This window comes from Manis javanica, chromosome 4 (assembly GCF_040802235.1).
Source record: "Manis javanica isolate MJ-LG chromosome 4, MJ_LKY, whole genome shotgun sequence".
Lineage (NCBI taxonomy): Eukaryota > Metazoa > Chordata > Mammalia > Pholidota > Manidae > Manis > Manis javanica.
Genome location: NC_133159.1, coordinates 147,140,157 through 147,159,204, shown reverse-complemented (window position 1 = coordinate 147,159,204; position 19,048 = coordinate 147,140,157). Strand labels below are relative to the sequence as shown.

Sequence of the window (19,048 nt, the reverse complement as noted above, 5' to 3'; positions counted from 1 at the left end):
TTCTGCCTGTTCAGGGTTATTTTTCTATCACTTCTTTCTTTTTTTTCTGTCCTCTATCCTGACATCTTTCTCTTTTAAATGTATTCATATCTTTGCCATATTTAGCAAAACAAATCCTTCCTACATTTAGGGTCTCCCTGTAGCTTCCTACCCTCTTTGCTTTCCATAGCTGAGTTTCTTGAAAAGTCATGTTTTATAGTCACTGTATTTTAACTTATTGACTCTACTATTTCAATGAAACTCTTGTCTCATAAGTCACCACCAATCTCTTAATTGCCGAATCCAGTGCCCCTTACTGAACCCATCCGTTAATTATCTCTCTGTTGAAGCTATTGACCACAGCATTTTGAAACACTCCACCCTTGACTTCTGTGATTCTGCTTTACTAATTTTTCATCTTATCAGTTAGTCTCATGCTTCTCAGACTTTCTCAAAATTACTTATTTAAAAAGAAATCAAGCTTCCCAAGCACTTAAAAGATAACATATCTGAAAATTTTCAAATTTCAAAGAGTTGAAAGAACAGTGCAGTGATCACCAGTTTAGTTTGCTGTATTTTCTTTGCCCTCTGTCTCTCCATCCTCCCCCTCTACATATGTATATATGTTATGGCATAGACGTTTTTTTGAAGAGTCCCGGCCAGTCGTTTTTCACAGTATCTCTTAATTTGATATGTTTCATTGTTTCTGCACGAAAACACATTATACGTTTAAGTTAAATACTTTTTGCAGAAGTATTTTGCAGGAGTATTGTGTCTTCAGTGCATGGGCTCAGGAGGCATCTTATGTCCATCCATCCCATTATTGAGCAAGATTGGGTTTGCTCACTTGGTTGAAATGGTGTCCATCAGACTCTCCACTATACAAACACTTTTTCTCTTAGTAATTAATAAATATCTATGTGTGAATATCAGTTACCCAGTGGTTTTATCGTGTTGTTTCTTGTCAAATCAATTATTAGTACAGTAATTATAAAATGGAGACTTTTCTGTGTTTATCACTTTTTTCTATATTGTCCTTCTGTAAAGAATTTTTCATACTTTCTTTTTAAACTTAATTTTTTAAGAGTCAGTATGGACTTTTTTCTAATGCGTTATCCATTTTTTTCATTTTGGTCCTCAAATTGTCCCAATTTCTGCTAGAGAGAACTCTATTAAGATAGCTCTGTGTCCTTTTAACATGTCTCTGTCGGTTTTTTGAGTACTTCCTTCCTTTGTGGTACAATAGAGTACTCTGAGTTTACCCTGTCCTTTCCCTGACCCTCCCCTAGAACCATCTGTTTCTCCAAGGAACCCTGGTTTCTTTTTGTAGAAAAAGCAAGATCTTGCTACTAAAATGTCATTGTTCTGGCCCTTTCAGTGGATGGAGCTAGGAAGTTTTTGTTGTATTTGCAATTGTGGCTTCATATTGCTATCCCAAATTCCAAGCCAATTCCATAGGGTTCTTCTTTCAGTCTGTATTTGCATCTCTGTTTTTCCACAGTGAGAAGTCTGGTAATGATAGCAGTACATTACTTATTTGCTCAGTTTTACAATATATGCATAATGGGTTGAGAATTATAATACCAATGCTATTAGCAGCTACAAATCTACTAAGTGTGGTATAAGATTTTTCCGCAATTTTTCTTATGCTCACATATATGCAACTAAGAGGGTGCAGTGTAAAATTCTTTAAATATCTTTTTTCTCCTATGGTAAAATTATCAATTAAGTATATGTATTTCTCCTATGGTAAATATATCAATTAAGTATAAGTATATTCAATTTTGTTTCCCTTCCCCCTCCTTGTTGCTAAAATTTCATTTTTGGAATGTATAAACCATTAACATTGTTCAGAATTCAAAATCTCTACTTTATAATCACAATAATATTTGATTTAGGTAAGAAAAAAATTAGTGGTAAAACCATTGAGGTTTTACTCAGAATATATATTCAAAAGCCCCATTCCCTTTCCTACATTTCCACTGTCATTAGCTTTTGGTTGATCTTAGTTGTGTTCATTATTGCGGGTATAAGCAGATACATATCTATATTCTTAGTACATCCCTTTTTAAACAGAAGTAGCATACTGTGTATACTGCGGTGCCATATGTGCTCTTTTGCACTGTGTTTTCATAGTGTCGTTCCATATTCCTTTTATAGCTGTTCTACACATTGTGTAGATAGTCCATACGTTTTCAGCAATATCCTATGCATGGGCATTTAGGTTGTTTCTGATGTTTCGCTTTTATGAATAATATTCCAACTGGAATTTAGTCCTAGGACTTAGACTTAACATGTCCAAAACAATGCATCATTTTTCCAGAGCTTTTTTCTTCACTTCATTGCATTATTGAATAACATCATTATCTATCACATTACTTAAGCAGAAACCACAGTTATCTTCATTTCTTATATGTAGGTAGTCATCAAGTACTAATGATGTACTTTATTTACCCTTTCTTCCTTTCCTCCCCACCACCGCCTTTATTTTCTTAGTTTTAGGTCTTACTTTTTGCTTAGTTTACTATATACTAGCCTCCTAACTGGTCTGATTTCTTCCCTAAAACTCCTTTACTGCTGCTACTAGAACTGTCTTTCTTAAAGCCAAGGGTTATTCATTTCCTTTACCTCAGCATTTCTCCTCTGTCTCTACTCTAAGATTCAAACACCTTTGCCTAGATGCCCAGGCCTTCCATTTCCTGGCGCCTACCTGCATTTCCAGCGTAATCTTTTTTTTTTTATTTTGGTATCATTAATCTACAATTACATGAAGAACATTATGTTTACTAGGCTCCCCCCTTCACCAAGTCCCCCCCACATACTCCTTCACAGTCACTGTCCATCAGCGTAGTAAGATTCCAGTGTAATCTTTAACTACATCTAACCATATTAAACTACTTACAGATTTCCTCGACATGTCCTGTCAAGCCTCTTCTGCTCTGAGAATGCCTTTTCTTACTCTCCACATTTCATCATAAGAACTTTTCATAATACAGCTTAGATACCGCCACCTCCAGGAAGACTTCTTACCAGGTCAAATGCAGTTCCCTTGTTCTCTGATAGCACTGTGTGCTTACCTCCTTAAGAGACATCCCTCTCTTCCCTGAGATTTGGACTCCTATGGGCTGAAGACTTCTGTTAGTTTGCTTTCTTCTAACAGAGCCTAGAACAAAGTAAACCGTTAGTGAATATATGAATAAGCTTGATCTGTTTACACTTAAAAAAAAAGTATCTTTAGGTTTCATTTACATGTTCACTACAGAGAAATCCAGACAGTGCAGATATCTATAAGGATTGAATATCTTCCATTATTTCTATCTAAGTCTCTAAGGGGAACTATGATTAATAGTTTAATATTGGCAGGGAAAGCACAAAATAGATTTTCCAGCTACTATAGAATAAAAATGTCTACTATTTTGTTCTTATAGATCATCTCTTTTCCTTTAGGCAATGATAGTAAGAAATGCTAAAGATACAGCTCATACAAAAGCAGAGCGGAATATTCTGGAGGAAGTAAAGCATCCCTTCATTGTGGATTTAATTTATGCCTTTCAGACCGGTGGAAAACTCTACCTCATCCTTGAGTATCTCAGTGGTCAGTACACACAGTTTGGTGAAATTATTTGCATTTTCTCCAGAAACTGGGTCCAAACATGATTTTCCAGTGGAAAATGCCTTTTTCCTAATGTGATCAAATAGTTCTTAAAATTGACAGATATATTGACATAAGGAATTCAGATATGACCAAATGTTTCTTTTTGCAGACAAATAGGAAGGAAACTTTAAAGGTTAAGTTTTTTCCCCATCTGTCAAATTTTATCTTAATCCTTTTGTAATCAATTACTTAGCTGATAACAAACCCATCAAACTGACTGCACTTGGGTAAGATACTAAAATTCAAATAAACCATTAAAATATTTCTATCTAAACTGAAATGGAAAACTTACTGAGAGAATTGTTTAAGATATTCAGTATTTTTTTTAGAATTGTATCTCTAAACAGAAGAGTTTTTGGTTTAATATAGCCTTATTGATAGATTATGCAGTTTACATTAGATATCTACATTTTCTGGGTCTTACTGCCTCTTAGGAACTTGCTGCTCCCCATATCATTTCTAGATTATAGGTTATCTATTCCCAGCAAACACACTTGAGTTTTCTGAAAAATAGACTTTATCATAGCCTACAACATGGAATAGAAAGCTATAAAATTCAGTAGCTTTTTTGTGACTATTTTTATTATACAACTTTATTTTCACATAATTTGAGATTTGTACAAAAAAGAATAGTATGAAGAATTCATATGTACCCTTCACCTAGATTCCCCAAGTGTTATTGTTTTACCACAATTGTTTCATCTTCCTCTCTCTCCCTCTCTGTATGTACATATGTGTGTGTGTATGTATATACATACACATAATTTTTTTCTGAACTGTTTAAGAGAGTGTTGCAAACATGATTTCCCTTTATCCCTAAATATTTTCTAGTCGATGACACTATCTTACATAACTGTCATAAAATTACCAAAAATAGGAAATTAACATCAGTAATATCTTTCCTTGGAGTCCTTTAATCTGGACTAGTCTTCAGTCTTTGTCTTTCATGACATTGATGTGTTTTGAGGAGTACAGGCCAGTTATTTTGTAGAATGAATCAGTTTAGACTTATCTGATGTTTCCTTAGGATTAGATTCAGGTTATGCATTTTTGGGAGGACCATGGAAGTGACGTTGTGTCTTTCTGTGTCTATCAGATCAGGAGGTACATAATGTTTATATCTTTGTTTCATTATGATTGATGTTAACTTTGATCACATGTATATGGTGATGTCTGCCAGTTTTACCCCAGTGAAGTTTTCCCTTTGTTATTAGTAAGTGTCTTGAGGAGATACTTTGACATTATTTAAATATCTTGTCCCTCATCAGCTTTCACATACAGTTTTAGCATCCACTGATTCTTGCCTGAAACAACTATGATGGTTGCCAAGTGATTTTTCTTACTCCATCATGCCTCATTCACTTATTATTTGACATTCTACTGTAATGAAGAACTTTCCCTTCTCCCCCATTTAAAATTAATTTATCTGTTCATTGATTAACATCAGCATGGACTCATTGATTCTAAGATTGTTCAGTGAATTATAACCTTTCATTATCATTACTTACTTCCGTAATCAAATCATGCCATGCTTTTTACAAGGCCACTGCCAGGTTCATCTAGTTTAAGAGTTCTGAAAATATGGAATATGGACATTCACTAATTTGCAAGGGTGGTTTAATTGTGTACTAACATTTTTCTACTTATGGATAGAATGTTAAAGAAGCCTTAGTTCAGATTTTTTTACCTCAGGTCTGGAATTTAAAAAATATTTTTAAGTTTATTAATGTAAAACTAGAATTGTAAAACTTACATATTTCACACAAGAAAGAAAACACTGCTAAAAGTAGAATCCTGAGGACAGTTTTAAACCTATTAATTTTTAGTATCTATATATATTTTTTTAGGAGCTAGTGTCTCTTAATTATACTTAAAAGGAAAACACAAACCTCCCATTAGAAATGGCTTGGAAATAGATTGTTTTTTTTCTAAGGACTTCTCCATTTCTTTACAGGAGGAGAATTATTTATGCAGTTAGAAAGAGAGGGAATTTTTATGGAAGACACAGCCTGGTAAGTGAAATTTTTGTGGTTGCATGGATTCAGGTAATGAATGATTCATATAATTAAAAGCAAAGCCCTATTCTCACTCTGGGCAGCCAGATAATTCAATAAATTGCTCTGGAGCCAGTCACTTAGGACTTCGTGGGGGAGAAGCAGCTTTGGGACTGGGCAACTTTTGGAGGTCACATCATTCCTTTGCCCCCAGGCCTTGGGTGGAACGTTCTTCGTGCCAGTTCCTAACAGAACCCTTCTCACTGGGGCTTTCTTTCCTTGAATTGGTAAGCTGCCTGCATTTGCTGTGGGTGAGTGTGGTTTTCCAGGGAAACTTTATGTGTGGAACAATGGAAAGTATCAGAACTCATCTCCTCTTTTTTTTTTGGACTTTCCAGTTCCCAAGGTGCAGTCTTAGGGAGATGATAAGCCTGCACACATCATCTGTGGATTGACTCTATGGCCAGGATGGGATCTACCCTCTTATTTCTTAAGATGGCATCTGCTTCAAATTAAAAATATGCACATCCTTTTGTGAGATGACATTATTGGGTAACAAATCAGTTTATCCTACACATTAATTGAATAGAAGACACTTAAATGTTTTTTTCTACGTTAATTACCAAACTGCATTCCATTGTTTAATTTCAGGCCTTTTCTAACACAGAAGCTGCATTTAAGAGCCTTAGGGATGAAGTGCCCTTTTTTGGAGGAGGCTCTCTGAGCTGTGTTGGAGGCTGTGTCTGTGGTCGTGGTAGCTGTGAAACTGCCTCAGTCCTCTAGGACACACCCTCTCCATCCTGGAGTAGTCTGCAGGATTGCAACATTGTTATGCAGCCAGTATTGCAGTGCCTTGTGCTTTTCCAGTCCAGACAGGGTTGACTCAGCCCTTTATTCTTTTGAGGTAGATAAATTTGAGTGTCACACAGTTTGTAGTTGTGGGCTGGCTGGCAAGAGGGAGGGCAGATACTGTGGGCATGAACTGTATATAAATATGCAGCTGTTATTAAGTAAGGGATAAGTGGGTTTCTAAGGGTCAGGCATCTTTTGAAACTAAGACTTGATCTGTGAAAATAACAAAGTTCCTATTTCCTGTGGGATTTTAAAATTGGTGGTGGGTGGGAAAAATTTGCTTTGATCGGAATGACTTTTGGCCCAATTGCTACACAGAACAAAACATGCCCAGTGACAGTTTGGCATATTCTGGATTTCCTTGCAATTTTAGCAATATGTTCTAATAATGAAACAAAACATTTTATAGTTTCACTCAATGAGTGAAACATAAATATCTCCATGCCTTTTGGCAACATCCTATACCATCTCTTTCCCCCATACCCACCCCCACCCCACGAATTTGGTCTTTGGTGCATGCCTATTTCTTTCAAGGAATTTCACTCCATACATAAACTGCTTTGAGTAGATTACTCTTTTAATTTTATTAAACCACTTTTGTTTCCAGCTTTTACTTGGCAGAAATCTCCATGGCTTTGGGGCATTTACATCAAAAGGGGATCATCTACAGAGACCTGAAGCCGGAGAATATCATGCTTAATCACCAAGGTGGAGATATACCGTAAACAATTCTATAGTAAATAATCATCTTCAAATCCTCCCACATAGGTCATAGTCATTTTCAAAGCTCCATGTTTATGTGTTTTTTATTATACATTACTCTTTCAGAATTTATGGCATCCTGATACTTGCTGAGATTTAAGTATTTAGGTATTTATGGTTGATGAGTTTAAATGGACTTGAGGATAACTGGCCAGTCAACTGCCTTTTCTGGTTTAATGCTTACTTTCTATAGCTTGCCATTCTTTTGAAATCCTTACATAAAGTGTGGTGAGCCAAAAGGCAGTCCAAACACTAATTTTGGTTTGTTCCTAAATTGGAAAGTAAATCTTAACTTTATAAATTGAGTTTTCTTTAATGATGAAAATACTTAGAAGCAATATTTTTTATGATGAAATTTAAGTAATGCTGTAAAAAGACAGGATTAGGATTGAACCAAAATATTTGATGTAGCCTTGGACATAAATGTTTAATAGGCATCAGTTTATTCTTGCTGTTTGCAACAATAGACATAAAAGTCAGACTAATATTTTCTACAGCTATAGGTAGAGCAAAGTGAGCCTTGAATACAAGTGCATGCCACTACACACAGTTCATTTTACGTGAGAGTCATCTGGGCTTGTTTGGCTTGGCAGTTCACTCATACCTAAGAGGAGCAACGAGCCAGCCAGGGTATTGGGAAGCTGGCAGCAGCTGCTGATCCTTAGCTAGCTGCAAATGGTGCATAGGATAGTTAGCTGTTTTAAATTCATAGACAGAAAATAGTGTATGGATAACTGATGCCAATATAAATATTTCAAGTTGTGGGGTTTTTACCCCCCTTTTTCTTTTTCTAAGGAGAAATACTATACTTAAGCAAGTATATCATGGGAATCTTATGTATTTCCCTCTTTCCCTCCCAATTCTGTCCCTATCTCCCCAAACCTGAATTCTGAGTCTGAATTCTAAGGCAAAGGATAGAATATGGGAAGTGACTAGTTGATTTCTTTGATCCATAAACTTGAGTGTGTCAGGTGACTCTGTAAAAATAAGGGTCATATTTCTTCTTCTGTGTGGCAGAGTAGAGTACACATTTACATTTGAATCAACAGACCATGCCTTTTCTTTCAAATAAACCTGGAATAGTAAGGTCCCTGGGATTATTGAACTATCACGTATCTGATGACAGTTCAGTAAAACTAAAGTGAACTGAAATCTTCTTTGTGTAAGGTGTTAAGTTGTTTTCACTTTCTGGATCAGGGATGTTGGGTCTTTTCCGTGTAGCAGTTTCATTTCTTTTTCTCAACTGGTAGCACTGGCAGAATAAGCTAAGTTGTTATGGTGACTTTCTGAGGCCATTTTAAGAACTGTCAAGTCACAGTTCACTGTGATAAATGTGTATTTGCAGTACAGTGCCACATCTTTGTTTAAAAAGTGCAGAATATCTTTATTAGGGGTTGTGTACTTAAACCATACTTTATCAAGAAGTTTTCCCAGGACTGACTTTGTCAGGATGGTGGAGGATTCCTAAAACAAGCTGTTTCACTTTTTTCTCTCTCCTTATTTATTCTTTACTAAATACAAATTATATCATTGGCAAAAGATGACCTGCCCTAGCCTTAAAGAGTTAGCATCCCATTTTATGGATGGCACCTTGCTAGTTCTTGATATCTTAAAACAATTTTAAGGCAGAAAAAGTTAAGTGGAAAGATAGATTGTCTTGTATGTTATGTTCAAACACTTCACATATTTAGAATTCTCAGAATAACCATGCTATATAATCTTTCATTGTAGGTCATGTGAAACTAACAGACTTTGGACTATGCAAAGAATCGATTCATGATGGAACAGTCACACACACATTTTGTGGAACAATAGAATACATGTGAGCTGCATGTTGAAAGAAATATAACTGTTTTGGGGGTAATAGCTAACTTTTTACCTGGTTTAAGTACTAGTGTGCTAAATTTCGTATAGCATTTTTTCTGTATATTTAAAAATTCTCATTCAGGTGATAAGCAAATGGATGAAATTTTTAGGCAAATTGTTTTTCTCATTGTAGGGCCCCTGAAATCTTGATGAGAAGTGGCCACAATCGTGCTGTGGATTGGTGGAGTTTGGGAGCATTAATGTATGACATGCTGACTGGAGCAGTAGGTGCACAGTTAAAAGTTGCATGTATTATGGTCTGTGCTGAGTACTTAATTAAACTACTACAGCAAGAGATTTTCCTGAGCATTTTGAAACTGTTACTGATGGAGTAATTTTTAAATATCTAACACTAGTAATGCTTTATTAGGCTGGTAGTTGTATAGGCTCTATATACTTTTAAAAACATTTTCATTTTTAAATGATCTATCTCACTATGGCAATCCTGTGAAATAGATACTTCCTTTATTTTACAAATGGAGAAGACGTGGCTCACCCATTACCACACATTTAATGGTGAAAACCCAACTCCTTCCAGGACATTGCTATTTCCCCTGTCTCATTGCTACAAATCTTTAGCAGTCAGCCCATATGACAGTGTACATTACTTATACTTAAGCATAACTGACTAATACAGAAAATAGATAATTCTGTTATTTCAAATTTGATTTTTTTATATGCTAATCTTTCTCACTCTCTTCCACTCTTAGCCCCCATTCACTGGGGAGAATAGAAAGAAAACAATTGACAAAATCCTCAAATGTAAACTCAATTTGCCTCCCTACCTCACACAAGAAGCCAGAGATCTGCTTAAAAAGGTAGGGTTCTTAATAGGCAATCAAGCCTTAAGCCACAACTACTGGAATTTAAATAGAATTGAATATACATTTTGAATATAGGATTATACACAGATAATGAACTAAAAAGCCTACAGTTTTCAGGCAAACTACAAATTTATTTTTTTTTTAAGATTTTCTTCCCAGGCAGTATTTAGTAGTAATTAATAAATCATGATTTGTAAAGCAAAATAGAAAGCAAATTCTATAAAGAAAAATAATTTGACAAAGTAATGTTTCTTTTCTCTCCAAAGCTGCTGAAAAGAAATGCTGCTTCTCGTCTTGGAGCTGGTCCTGGGGATGCTGGAGAAGTTCAAGTAGGGATTGGCATGTGTGGTGGTTTGAGGGGAAGATAATGCTAATTTTATGTATTTGTGACAGTTTTATATAGTTCTTATAAGCATGGCTTATTTTGTGATTGGTAACTTCAAATAGGCAGTTAATTTGTCAATCCAGTGAAGTCTATTCCCCTTGACTTTTCTTCCTGATCTTTTTTCTAGGCTCATCCATTTTTCAGGCATATTAACTGGGAAGAACTGCTGGCTCGGAAGGTGGAGCCTCCCTTTAAACCTCTGTTGGTATGCATATGTGAAAGCATATAATTTTGTGGACCTGCTACTTTTTTAGAATAAGAACACCTTAGAGCAGTCAGAAACATTATGTTTATTAACAGTTCAAAAAACTTTGGTCTACCCTCTCTTCTCTTAAGAATCTTTGTTCTGTGCAGTCTTTTCAAACTACTGCCAGCAGAAATTGATGACTGACTATATTAACTATTTTTAAGTTGGTTGCATAACAAGTATTTCAAGTAGTTGGGACTTTTGTGTTTTTTGCTTTGTTTTGTTTTGCCTAATTGAACCCTATTTTAACTTTGGTTTCCTGGGAAGTTTTTTCTTCAAAATAGAGAACATATGTGTATTATTAGTTTGCTAAAGTTGCTGTAACAAAGTACAATAAATTGGGTGGCTTAAACAACAGAAATTGATTGTGTCACAGTGAGAGACTCTGTTCTATGCCTCCCTCCTAGCTTTGGTGGTTTGCTGGCAATCTTTGGCATTCCTTGGCCTGTAGGCTCATCATGTGATCTCTGCCTTCATGTTCACATGGCATTCTCCTTGTATGCAGGTCTGTGTCCAAATTTTCCCCTTTTAGAAGGACACTAGTCATATTGGATTAGCATCCCTGCCTACTCTAGTATGACTTCATCTTAACTAATTATATCTGCAGTGACCCTCATTCCATTCTGAGGTACTGAAAGTTAGAACTTCAACATATAAATGTTGTGGGAGACACAATTTGAACCATTTCAATATGTTTAAGAGTAAAATTAGTGTGTTAGTTCTTGTCTTTTTCCCACCTCAGAATTTAAGAAAATAGAGTTTCTTTTTTGATTTCTTAGATGAAGGTGGAGGAGGAGGAGAATGATGATAACTATTTTAGTCTTGGAGCACAGGGTGACTTGCTTTAAAATGTCAACATCTATAATTGTAAGGAGGATAATTAACCCTCATGTGCCAACTGCCCAGCTTCAAAAATTATTAGGTTATCTTGTTTAAACATAAATGTTACCACCATGCTTTCATCACAACTAAAATACTGACAATTTCCCCAGTTTTTATTTTTTCCGTTGGTTTATTTCAGTAAGGATTCAGTCAAGGTCTGTACAGTTTGGTTACTGTGTCTCTTGGGTCTCTTTCCAATCTGTAGATATCCTTTCTCAGTTCCTCCTCTGAAGACTTACACTGGACCATTTGTCCTGTTCCTCACATTTTGATTTTGCAGATTTTAACCCCATGGTGTCCAAATCAGTCATGTTTATTTGTCCTATGTATTTCCAAAAACTAGTAGTTATGTTTAGATGCTTGGTATGATTCAGATTATTAAACTTTTGATGGTGTATATTTTGATCAGGAGATTTTGTGTATTTGTTTCTTTTAGTGATGTTAATGGTCATTGATCATTGCCTGCATCAGTGGTTCTCAGGCTAGGGTCTGTTTGGCAATTTCTGGAGACAAGTTGTCGTAACTTGGAGAGGGTCTGCTACTGGTACCTGGGAAGCAGAGGCCAGAAATGCTGGTAACCATTCTGTAATGCACAGGATAGCCCCTGAAATAAGGATTATCAGGCCCCAAATGTTCATAAGTTCTGGTTCAGAAACTCTGGCCTAGATCCAGGATTTCCTTAGGGATTTGCAAAACTGTGTTATTCTAATATTGTTATTCATTCTTTATTAGCTGGAATTCTTCCATAAAGAGAAACTCTTATAAATCAGTTGTTTGATTATCTGAGGTACAGTTCATACAGGAAAGGCAAGATACGTATTTGTTTCTTTCCCTGTTTTCAAAATAACGAATTAGTTCCCTAGCATCTTCCATAATTGAACAGTGAATGTGTGTGTTTGTGTGTGTTAGTATAATTATGAACTCATTCCTTTTATCATATTTGTGTTTCAGTCCATTGCAGTTCTTTTTGTAGATGTTCAGCTTTTTCCTTTCTTGATACTGGGTGCTTCTTCATGTTGGTTCCTGTGTTCTTGTGACATGACCACATAATCTGATATTGTACCAAAGAAATTAAACAGATCTGGTGTTAGATTTAGGTGATGATATTCTTTCACAAGAAAGTATATTCATACAGAATATAATTTTTTTTTCTCTTTGAGAAATACAAGAAATGAAATAAGATATGGAAAGAAGCTTTAACGAGAACACCTTATAAACATGTTTTGTGTACAAATTCTGCTTCAGTAGGTTTTCAGGTCTATTGCAAACCTGCCAAGGCCAACTGAGGGAGTTATCTCTGAAAAGGGATTTAGCCAGTGGCTAAACTAGGCACACTGAAGCTTTGTGAGAGGGGAAGATTGATATTCAGGTTTTTAATAGGAATGATAACTGCACTAAAATCGATTTTAATATGTTTAAAATTTGAGGATATAATTTGACTTGTGGTATTCTGCCTATATTTATTCTTCCATCCCTACCTGCTAAGACTATTCTGATACTTTATTACAGTCAAACCCTGCAAAAAGAGTTCTATCTAGAAGCTTCTCTAATGCATGTAGTGACTCTGATGGATATGTATAATATAAACTATTTATCATCTTCTGATCATTTTGTTCTTTATAAAGCAATCCGAAGAGGATGTGAGTCAGTTTGATTCAAAGTTTACACGCCAGACACCTGTTGACAGTCCAGATGACTCCACTCTCAGTGAAAGTGCCAACCAGGTCTTTCTGGTAAGTCAAAAAATTTTCATGAAGCCATGGGAAATTTAAGCATGAGGATGGGCCCTTTTCAATAATAAAAGCTGTTTTCAATAAGAAATTCAATTGCTTGCAATTCATGTAGATAGATACCTGAGTTGCTATTTTTTGTTTGTTATCCCCTATAACTTAATGATGTTAGAAAACTTATTCTTATAATCCAATGTTCCATTTTAGCAATTAGAGTAGGAGTGTATATTCCTTTTTTGGATGGGCCACTGACTTAAAATGATGTTTGGCTGAGCATCTCAACCAAAAGGCACACAGCTATAGCAGTAGGAGAGGAGCTCACTAACTATTTTAATCCTGAAACAGCCACAGATTTTTGGTACTCTTAATGTAAGTCTTTAGGGGATTTTTAACCTATTGTGAATATTTGACTTCAAAATATACTGGTTCATATGTAATAGTAAATAAATTAATCCTCATTGTAGAAGATATGTATTGATTTATCCCTTGTCTCCTCAGATAAAAAAGCAAAGCTTTTAGATTTTGATCAACAAAAATTATAGTTACCTGATGAGCACTATTGTATATTACTTTGCCTAAGTATCACATATATTTATGTTTATTTTATTACTATACTTATGGATTACATGAACATCTACCTCATTTTGTATCCTTTGTTTCATTTGTCATTTGTCATTATCCTTTATTATTCCTCTTTGGACTGCCTTTAGGGAGAATGGAATATGGGGAAAGTAATTTGGAGGGTTTTTTTTCCCTATTTGTTTCTGGGTTCACTGGATTTATTACTGACTTAATTCTCAAACTTTTTTTATATTGCTCACAATATAACACAGTAGTGTTGTATCTTTTGGGGTGGAGGGTAAGTTCTAAAGCTATCATGGAACGTAAAAATTGTGTTTGCTTAGTATTAGTCTTAAATGACCATAGTACAATATGGTTTTGAGTAAACAACATTGAATAGTAATAATTGTATAAGTGTATGATTATATGGTGCTCTAAGACAACATATATGCAAAATAAAACTTTACAATATTTTTAATTATGTAAGAAATGAAAGATGAATGCATGTTTATTATGTCTATATGATGCAAAGTCCCTGTATCCCCCTTAGTAAAATCCCATGTGAACATGGGATTGTTAGAGAAGTAGGCATAATTCATTTTAATTCTGGCATTGCTTTCTTTTTTCATCTTCTGATGTGCAATTTTATTTTCTACTGATGTGTAATTTATACCTTTGATTTGACATAGAGACTTTTCCTTATTTGGACACTATGGAGTTTCACCTAGTTTGACAGTGTTTCTCTTCCACAAAGAAATTGTCTAGAAACATCTTACCAAGCTACAAAGAAATCCGAAGTTGTGGTAGCAAAAGATATATAGCGAAGTTTTCATTGCCAGTGAAAGTATTGTTGAGCTTTTCATAATTACTTAAATTGGCTAACTAATGAACTCAAGAACAATTCATTTGTTAGGTTGTAGCCAGAATTCTGTACATAAAGTGGATCTCTATAAAAACTAATAAAAAAGTAGTAACATCCCACTTACCTGGAAATTGTGGTTGTAGCAACTTTAGTTCAATAAACATTTAAATTCCTATCCTAGAATTAAAGCAAAATTCAAAGATGATGAAGGCACAGCCTGGTGTCTTGGTATAGTTATAGCTTTAGTCCGCTAGAACATATGGGGGAATGGCTTCTGAAGTCCACATGTAGCCATCACAAAGTGTATGCTCTGCAGAATTGAATCTCTTTAGGATTTCATTCAGAGCCTTATTGAGTCTTTTTACTGTAACTCATGTTTACTCATAGATGACTAGAATAATAAAAAAAGGGAAGATAGGTAGAGGACTGATTATTAAAGGGATGCAAATTGACGGCAAGAAAAATGACAGCCAGTAGCCTAATAGCAAGGTCCAAGAAAGAACTAAAACTAACAAAACTGCATTATTGCCTACCATGAGGGTTTTCACAATGCTCTTATTCATCAAGAAAATACCAAACCTATCCAATCATTGGTGTAAAACCAGAAAGATCACATGTGCCAAATTACAGAGTTCTATGTTTACTTTTGCTTAATAATGAGAAACTATTTGGGGGCTGATAATCTCAGCTGCCTATACACGTAGCTAGAAACACTATAGAATTTTCTTTGCACTTATTTTGGTATTTAACATTTCAATGTGGAGCTTACATTTACCTGTTTTGTTCTACTCCTTTCAGTAAAGTGGAATTCTGTTTGCTGGCATTTGGAGCTCAGTAGAATTCTGTTTTCTTGAGGCCTTTGCTTCAAGAAATGGCTGAAAAGAAGATAGCAAGTATAAAACAAGATCAAGGAGATGGGAGAGTTATACAGATTGTGATTTTAGGTGTGCATTGTTGTGTTGGGGTGTCAGACGGAGCAATCACATTTTCTTGATGAATATGATAAAACGCCATTCTGTAGTCCACTGTACTATCTTTCAGGGTTTTACATATGTGGCTCCATCTGTACTTGAAAGCGTGAAAGAAAAGTTTTCCTTTGAACCAAAAATCCGATCACCTCGAAGATTTATTGGCAGCCCACGAACACCTGTCAGGTATTCAAAATTTGTTATTCTTTTATTTTTTTTTAAACCCAGAAGAACATCGCTTAAAACTTTTGCCAAGTTATATAAATGAAAGATCTGTCATATTCGCTTTGACATAAATAAGCACAGCATGTACACCTTCTTAAAATGCAAGTGACTGGTCTATTACTAATCTATGATAATAGCTATATTGTTTACCTTCCCTTCTGAATGTCAGCTCCTGCACTGGCAAGTATCCTCTTTACCCATTCGTTCAACATTTATTGTGTACCAGGGGCTGTGCTGCGTGCTGGGGACACATAATTAACACAGGAATTGTCCTTGTCCTGATGAAGCTTACAGTTTAGTGAGAGTCACAAACAAAGAAGGAAATACAAAAAATGTGTAATGACAGGTAGTGCCAAGTACTGTATGAGAAAAAAAAATGATGGTAGAAAGCAAAGAAAAGCAAGGGGGCTCTTATTCATGGTGGTCATAGAAAGGCCTTCCTGGTGAAACAACATATAAGAATGAAGAGAAAGAACCAGCCATGCAAAATATAGAAGTACAAGGGTGTTATCGAACAGCCTGTGAAAAACCCTAAGGGAGGAAAAAACTTGGGCTTTTCTTGAAAATGAAAAGGTCAACGATCCTGAAGTGTGGTGAGTGAGGAAGAGAATGGGAAAGTTTTGGAGAAGTATTTTATTTTAAATGCAACAGGAAACTGTTTTAGTGGGGAAGTAAAATGAATTTTAAGAAAAATAACTATCATTGAGAGTTTTATGGGGCAAGTATAGATATAGATGGAGAAGTTAGGAAACTCTTAACAATTAGTTTAGGATAGAGATGGCTCAACTTTTGCCTTTGTGCTAATTCACAAAAAACAAAATTAAATGAAATTAGTGTCATATTACCCCACTCCCTTTAAATATAAGGAAAATAATTCTTGTTGAGATAATCCTTGAGATGAATGATAGCTCTTCCTTGTCTTAAAGCCCAGTCAAATTTTCTCCTGGGGATTTCTGGGGAAGAGGTGCTTCAGCCAGCACGACGAATACTCAGACGCCTGTGGAATACCCAATGGAAACAAGTGGAATAGAGCAGATGGATGTGACAATGAGTGGGGAAGCTTCAGCACCACTTCCAATACGACAGCCGAACTCTGGGCCATACAAAAAACAAGCTTTTCCCATGATCTCCAAACGACCAGAGCACCTGCGTATGAATCTATGACAGAGCAATGCTTTTATTGAATTTAAGGCAAAAAAAGTAGGGATAGGATGTGTGAGCATCCTGCAAGGTAAAACAAGAAGACTCAAAATGACAGTCTCAAAGAGTCAGTGTCATTACATGGAACACTTTGGACAGAGGAAAAATAAACATGGATTTTTAAAAATCAAATCAATGGTGCAAAAAAAACTTAAGTAAAATAGTATTGCAGAACTCTTAGGCACATCAGTTAATTGATTCCTAGTGACATCTTCTCAACCGAATCAAGGATTTTCACGTTGATGGCTCAAAACTGACAGTATTAAGGGTAGGATGTTGCTTCTGAATCATCGTTGCATTCTGATTGTGTCGAAGAAGCGTTATCCTTTCATTAGGCAAAATCTGAAATTGCCTGTAATACTTGCAACTAAGGACAAATTAGCATGCAAGCTTGTTCAAACTTTTCCAGCAACATGGAATCAAAGACAAAAGAAACTTACTGATTGATGTTTTACGTGCAAACAACCTGAATCTTTTTTTTATATAAATATATATTTTTCAAATAGATTTTTGATTCAGCTCATTATGGAAAACATCCCAAACTTTAAAATGCGAAATTACTGGTTGGTGTGAAGAAAGCCAAACAACTTCTGTTTCTTCTCTTGGTGAAGTAATAAAAATGCAAATGAATCATTGTTAACCACAGCTGTGGCTTGTTTGAGGGATTGGGGTGGACTCCGGGTTTATTTCAGTAACCCAGCTGCAATACCTGTCTGTAATACTAGAAAAAAAAATGAATCTATTTAATCATTTCTACTTACAGTACAGCTATGTGCTAAGCGTAACTGGAAGCCTTGGGATGGGCATAAGTTGTATGTCCTACATTTCATTCTTGTCCTGGGCCTACATTGCACTGGAAAAATATCACCACCTGTTCTTATACCAGTATTTGGTTCAAGATACGAATTGTGTTCAGCCCATGGCTGAAGAAGGACGGAAGAGTCAGGATAAAATGCATATCGAGGGCGGCAAAGTGAGGGAGATAGGGAGATTCAGGGGAAGAGGGTGTTGCCATCATCTACTCTGTCTAATCTCTACAGCAAATTGGTAAGGTTTTAAGTTTTACTTATTTTTACTGTTGTTGCCATCTACTTTCTTACATTTTTTTCCCTCAACAGTTTTAAAAGGAAAAAAAGGTATTTTTTTCCTCCTATACTGGGGCTACATTTTTTGATTGTAAAAATATTTGATGGCCTTTTGATGAATGTCTTCCACAGTGAATAAGAAAACTTAGTGGCTTAATTTAGAAAATATGTTAACAAGACACTATGTTTTTGAAGTCGTAACAAAAATCTTCCTAAGTGATTTACAGGTTCAAAGAATAAAAATAAAGGTAACTTTACCTTTCTTAAATACTTCCTGCCTTAAAGAGAGCATTTCCATGACTTTAGCTGGTGAAAGGGTTTAATATCTGCAGAGCTTTATAAAAATATATTTCAGTGCATACTGGTATAATAGCTGATCATGCATATGTCTTCAGTCTGAGTGTGCAAAGTCAATTTGTATATTTTGCAACCCTATGATTTTTTAAAATAGATGCTGCTTGTTATGTTCAACAAACCTTTTTGAGCCATAGGATCCAAGCCATAAAATTCTTTACGTATGTTGAATTCAGTCAGAAAAGAGCAAGTCTTTGCTTATTTAAATGGCAATTCAAGTGAGATGATGTGAAATCCTATGACATTAAGCAAAACAGAACCATGACAAAAATGATTGGAAACATATATATCTTTTCAATTGTGGCAATAAATGAAAGATTTGATAACAGTTATCTTTGGACAGTAAGCCTTTTTTTTAAAATCACTCCCTCTAGACCCCCTCCTTCCCTTATTGCAGCAGTGTACTGAAAACTTTGATTGCAGCTAATAAATTTGAAGCTACAATAATAAGGGTAGAAATTGTACTTAAAGTACAGCTGTTTGTTCTCTAATGGTTTATGATGTCTGAAAAATCAGAACCCTATGGTGATATGTACAGGCTTTATTTCTGACTGTAAATGGCTCATGCTACTCTGCTTATTTTCCAACGTGTTTACTAATTGTAGTGTTGACTGCCT

General features: G+C 35.4%; 1 protein-coding gene and 1 long non-coding RNA gene across 14 annotated transcripts in view; one reads left to right on the top strand and one right to left on the bottom strand.

Moving 5' to 3' along the window:
• RPS6KB1 (ribosomal protein S6 kinase B1) overlaps window positions 1–19,048 on the top strand; it is a 40,771-nt gene that overhangs the window by 15,524 nt on the left and 6,199 nt on the right. For 3 of the 12 annotated variants that reach the window (XM_037004047.2, XM_073235317.1, XM_073235316.1), the window contains exons 5-15: window positions 3,427–3,574; window positions 5,589–5,646; window positions 7,088–7,188; window positions 8,974–9,064; window positions 9,242–9,332; window positions 9,819–9,926; window positions 10,199–10,261; window positions 10,445–10,522; window positions 13,072–13,179; window positions 15,641–15,753; window positions 16,719–17,632. In XM_037004047.2, the coding sequence (XP_036859942.1) occupies window positions 3,427–3,574; window positions 5,589–5,646; window positions 7,088–7,188; window positions 8,974–9,064; window positions 9,242–9,332; window positions 9,819–9,926; window positions 10,199–10,261; window positions 10,445–10,522; window positions 13,072–13,179; window positions 15,641–15,753; window positions 16,719–16,956 (1,197 nt within the window). In that variant the 3' untranslated portion in view covers window positions 16,957–17,632. Of the gene's footprint in view, window positions 1–3,426; window positions 3,575–5,588; window positions 5,647–5,842; window positions 6,533–7,087; window positions 7,217–8,973; window positions 9,065–9,241; window positions 9,337–9,818; window positions 9,927–10,198; window positions 10,262–10,444; window positions 10,523–13,071; window positions 13,180–15,397; window positions 15,535–15,640; window positions 15,754–16,718; window positions 17,633–19,048 lie in introns of those variants that run through there. The other 9 variants (XR_012130643.1, XM_073235315.1, XM_073235318.1 and 6 more) reach the window with 8 other exon arrangements.
• LOC118969564 (uncharacterized) lies at window positions 11,557–18,667 on the bottom strand. 2 transcript variants are annotated; one of them, XR_012130645.1, is made up of 4 exons: window positions 18,554–18,667; window positions 15,375–15,474; window positions 14,724–14,990; window positions 11,557–12,497 (listed from the first exon to the last, which is right to left on the bottom strand). It is a non-coding gene; the product is annotated as an uncharacterized lncRNA (long non-coding RNA). The 2 variants fall into 2 exon arrangements; XR_005057476.1 differs by lacking the exon at window positions 18,554–18,667 and having other exon boundaries at window positions 15,375–15,511.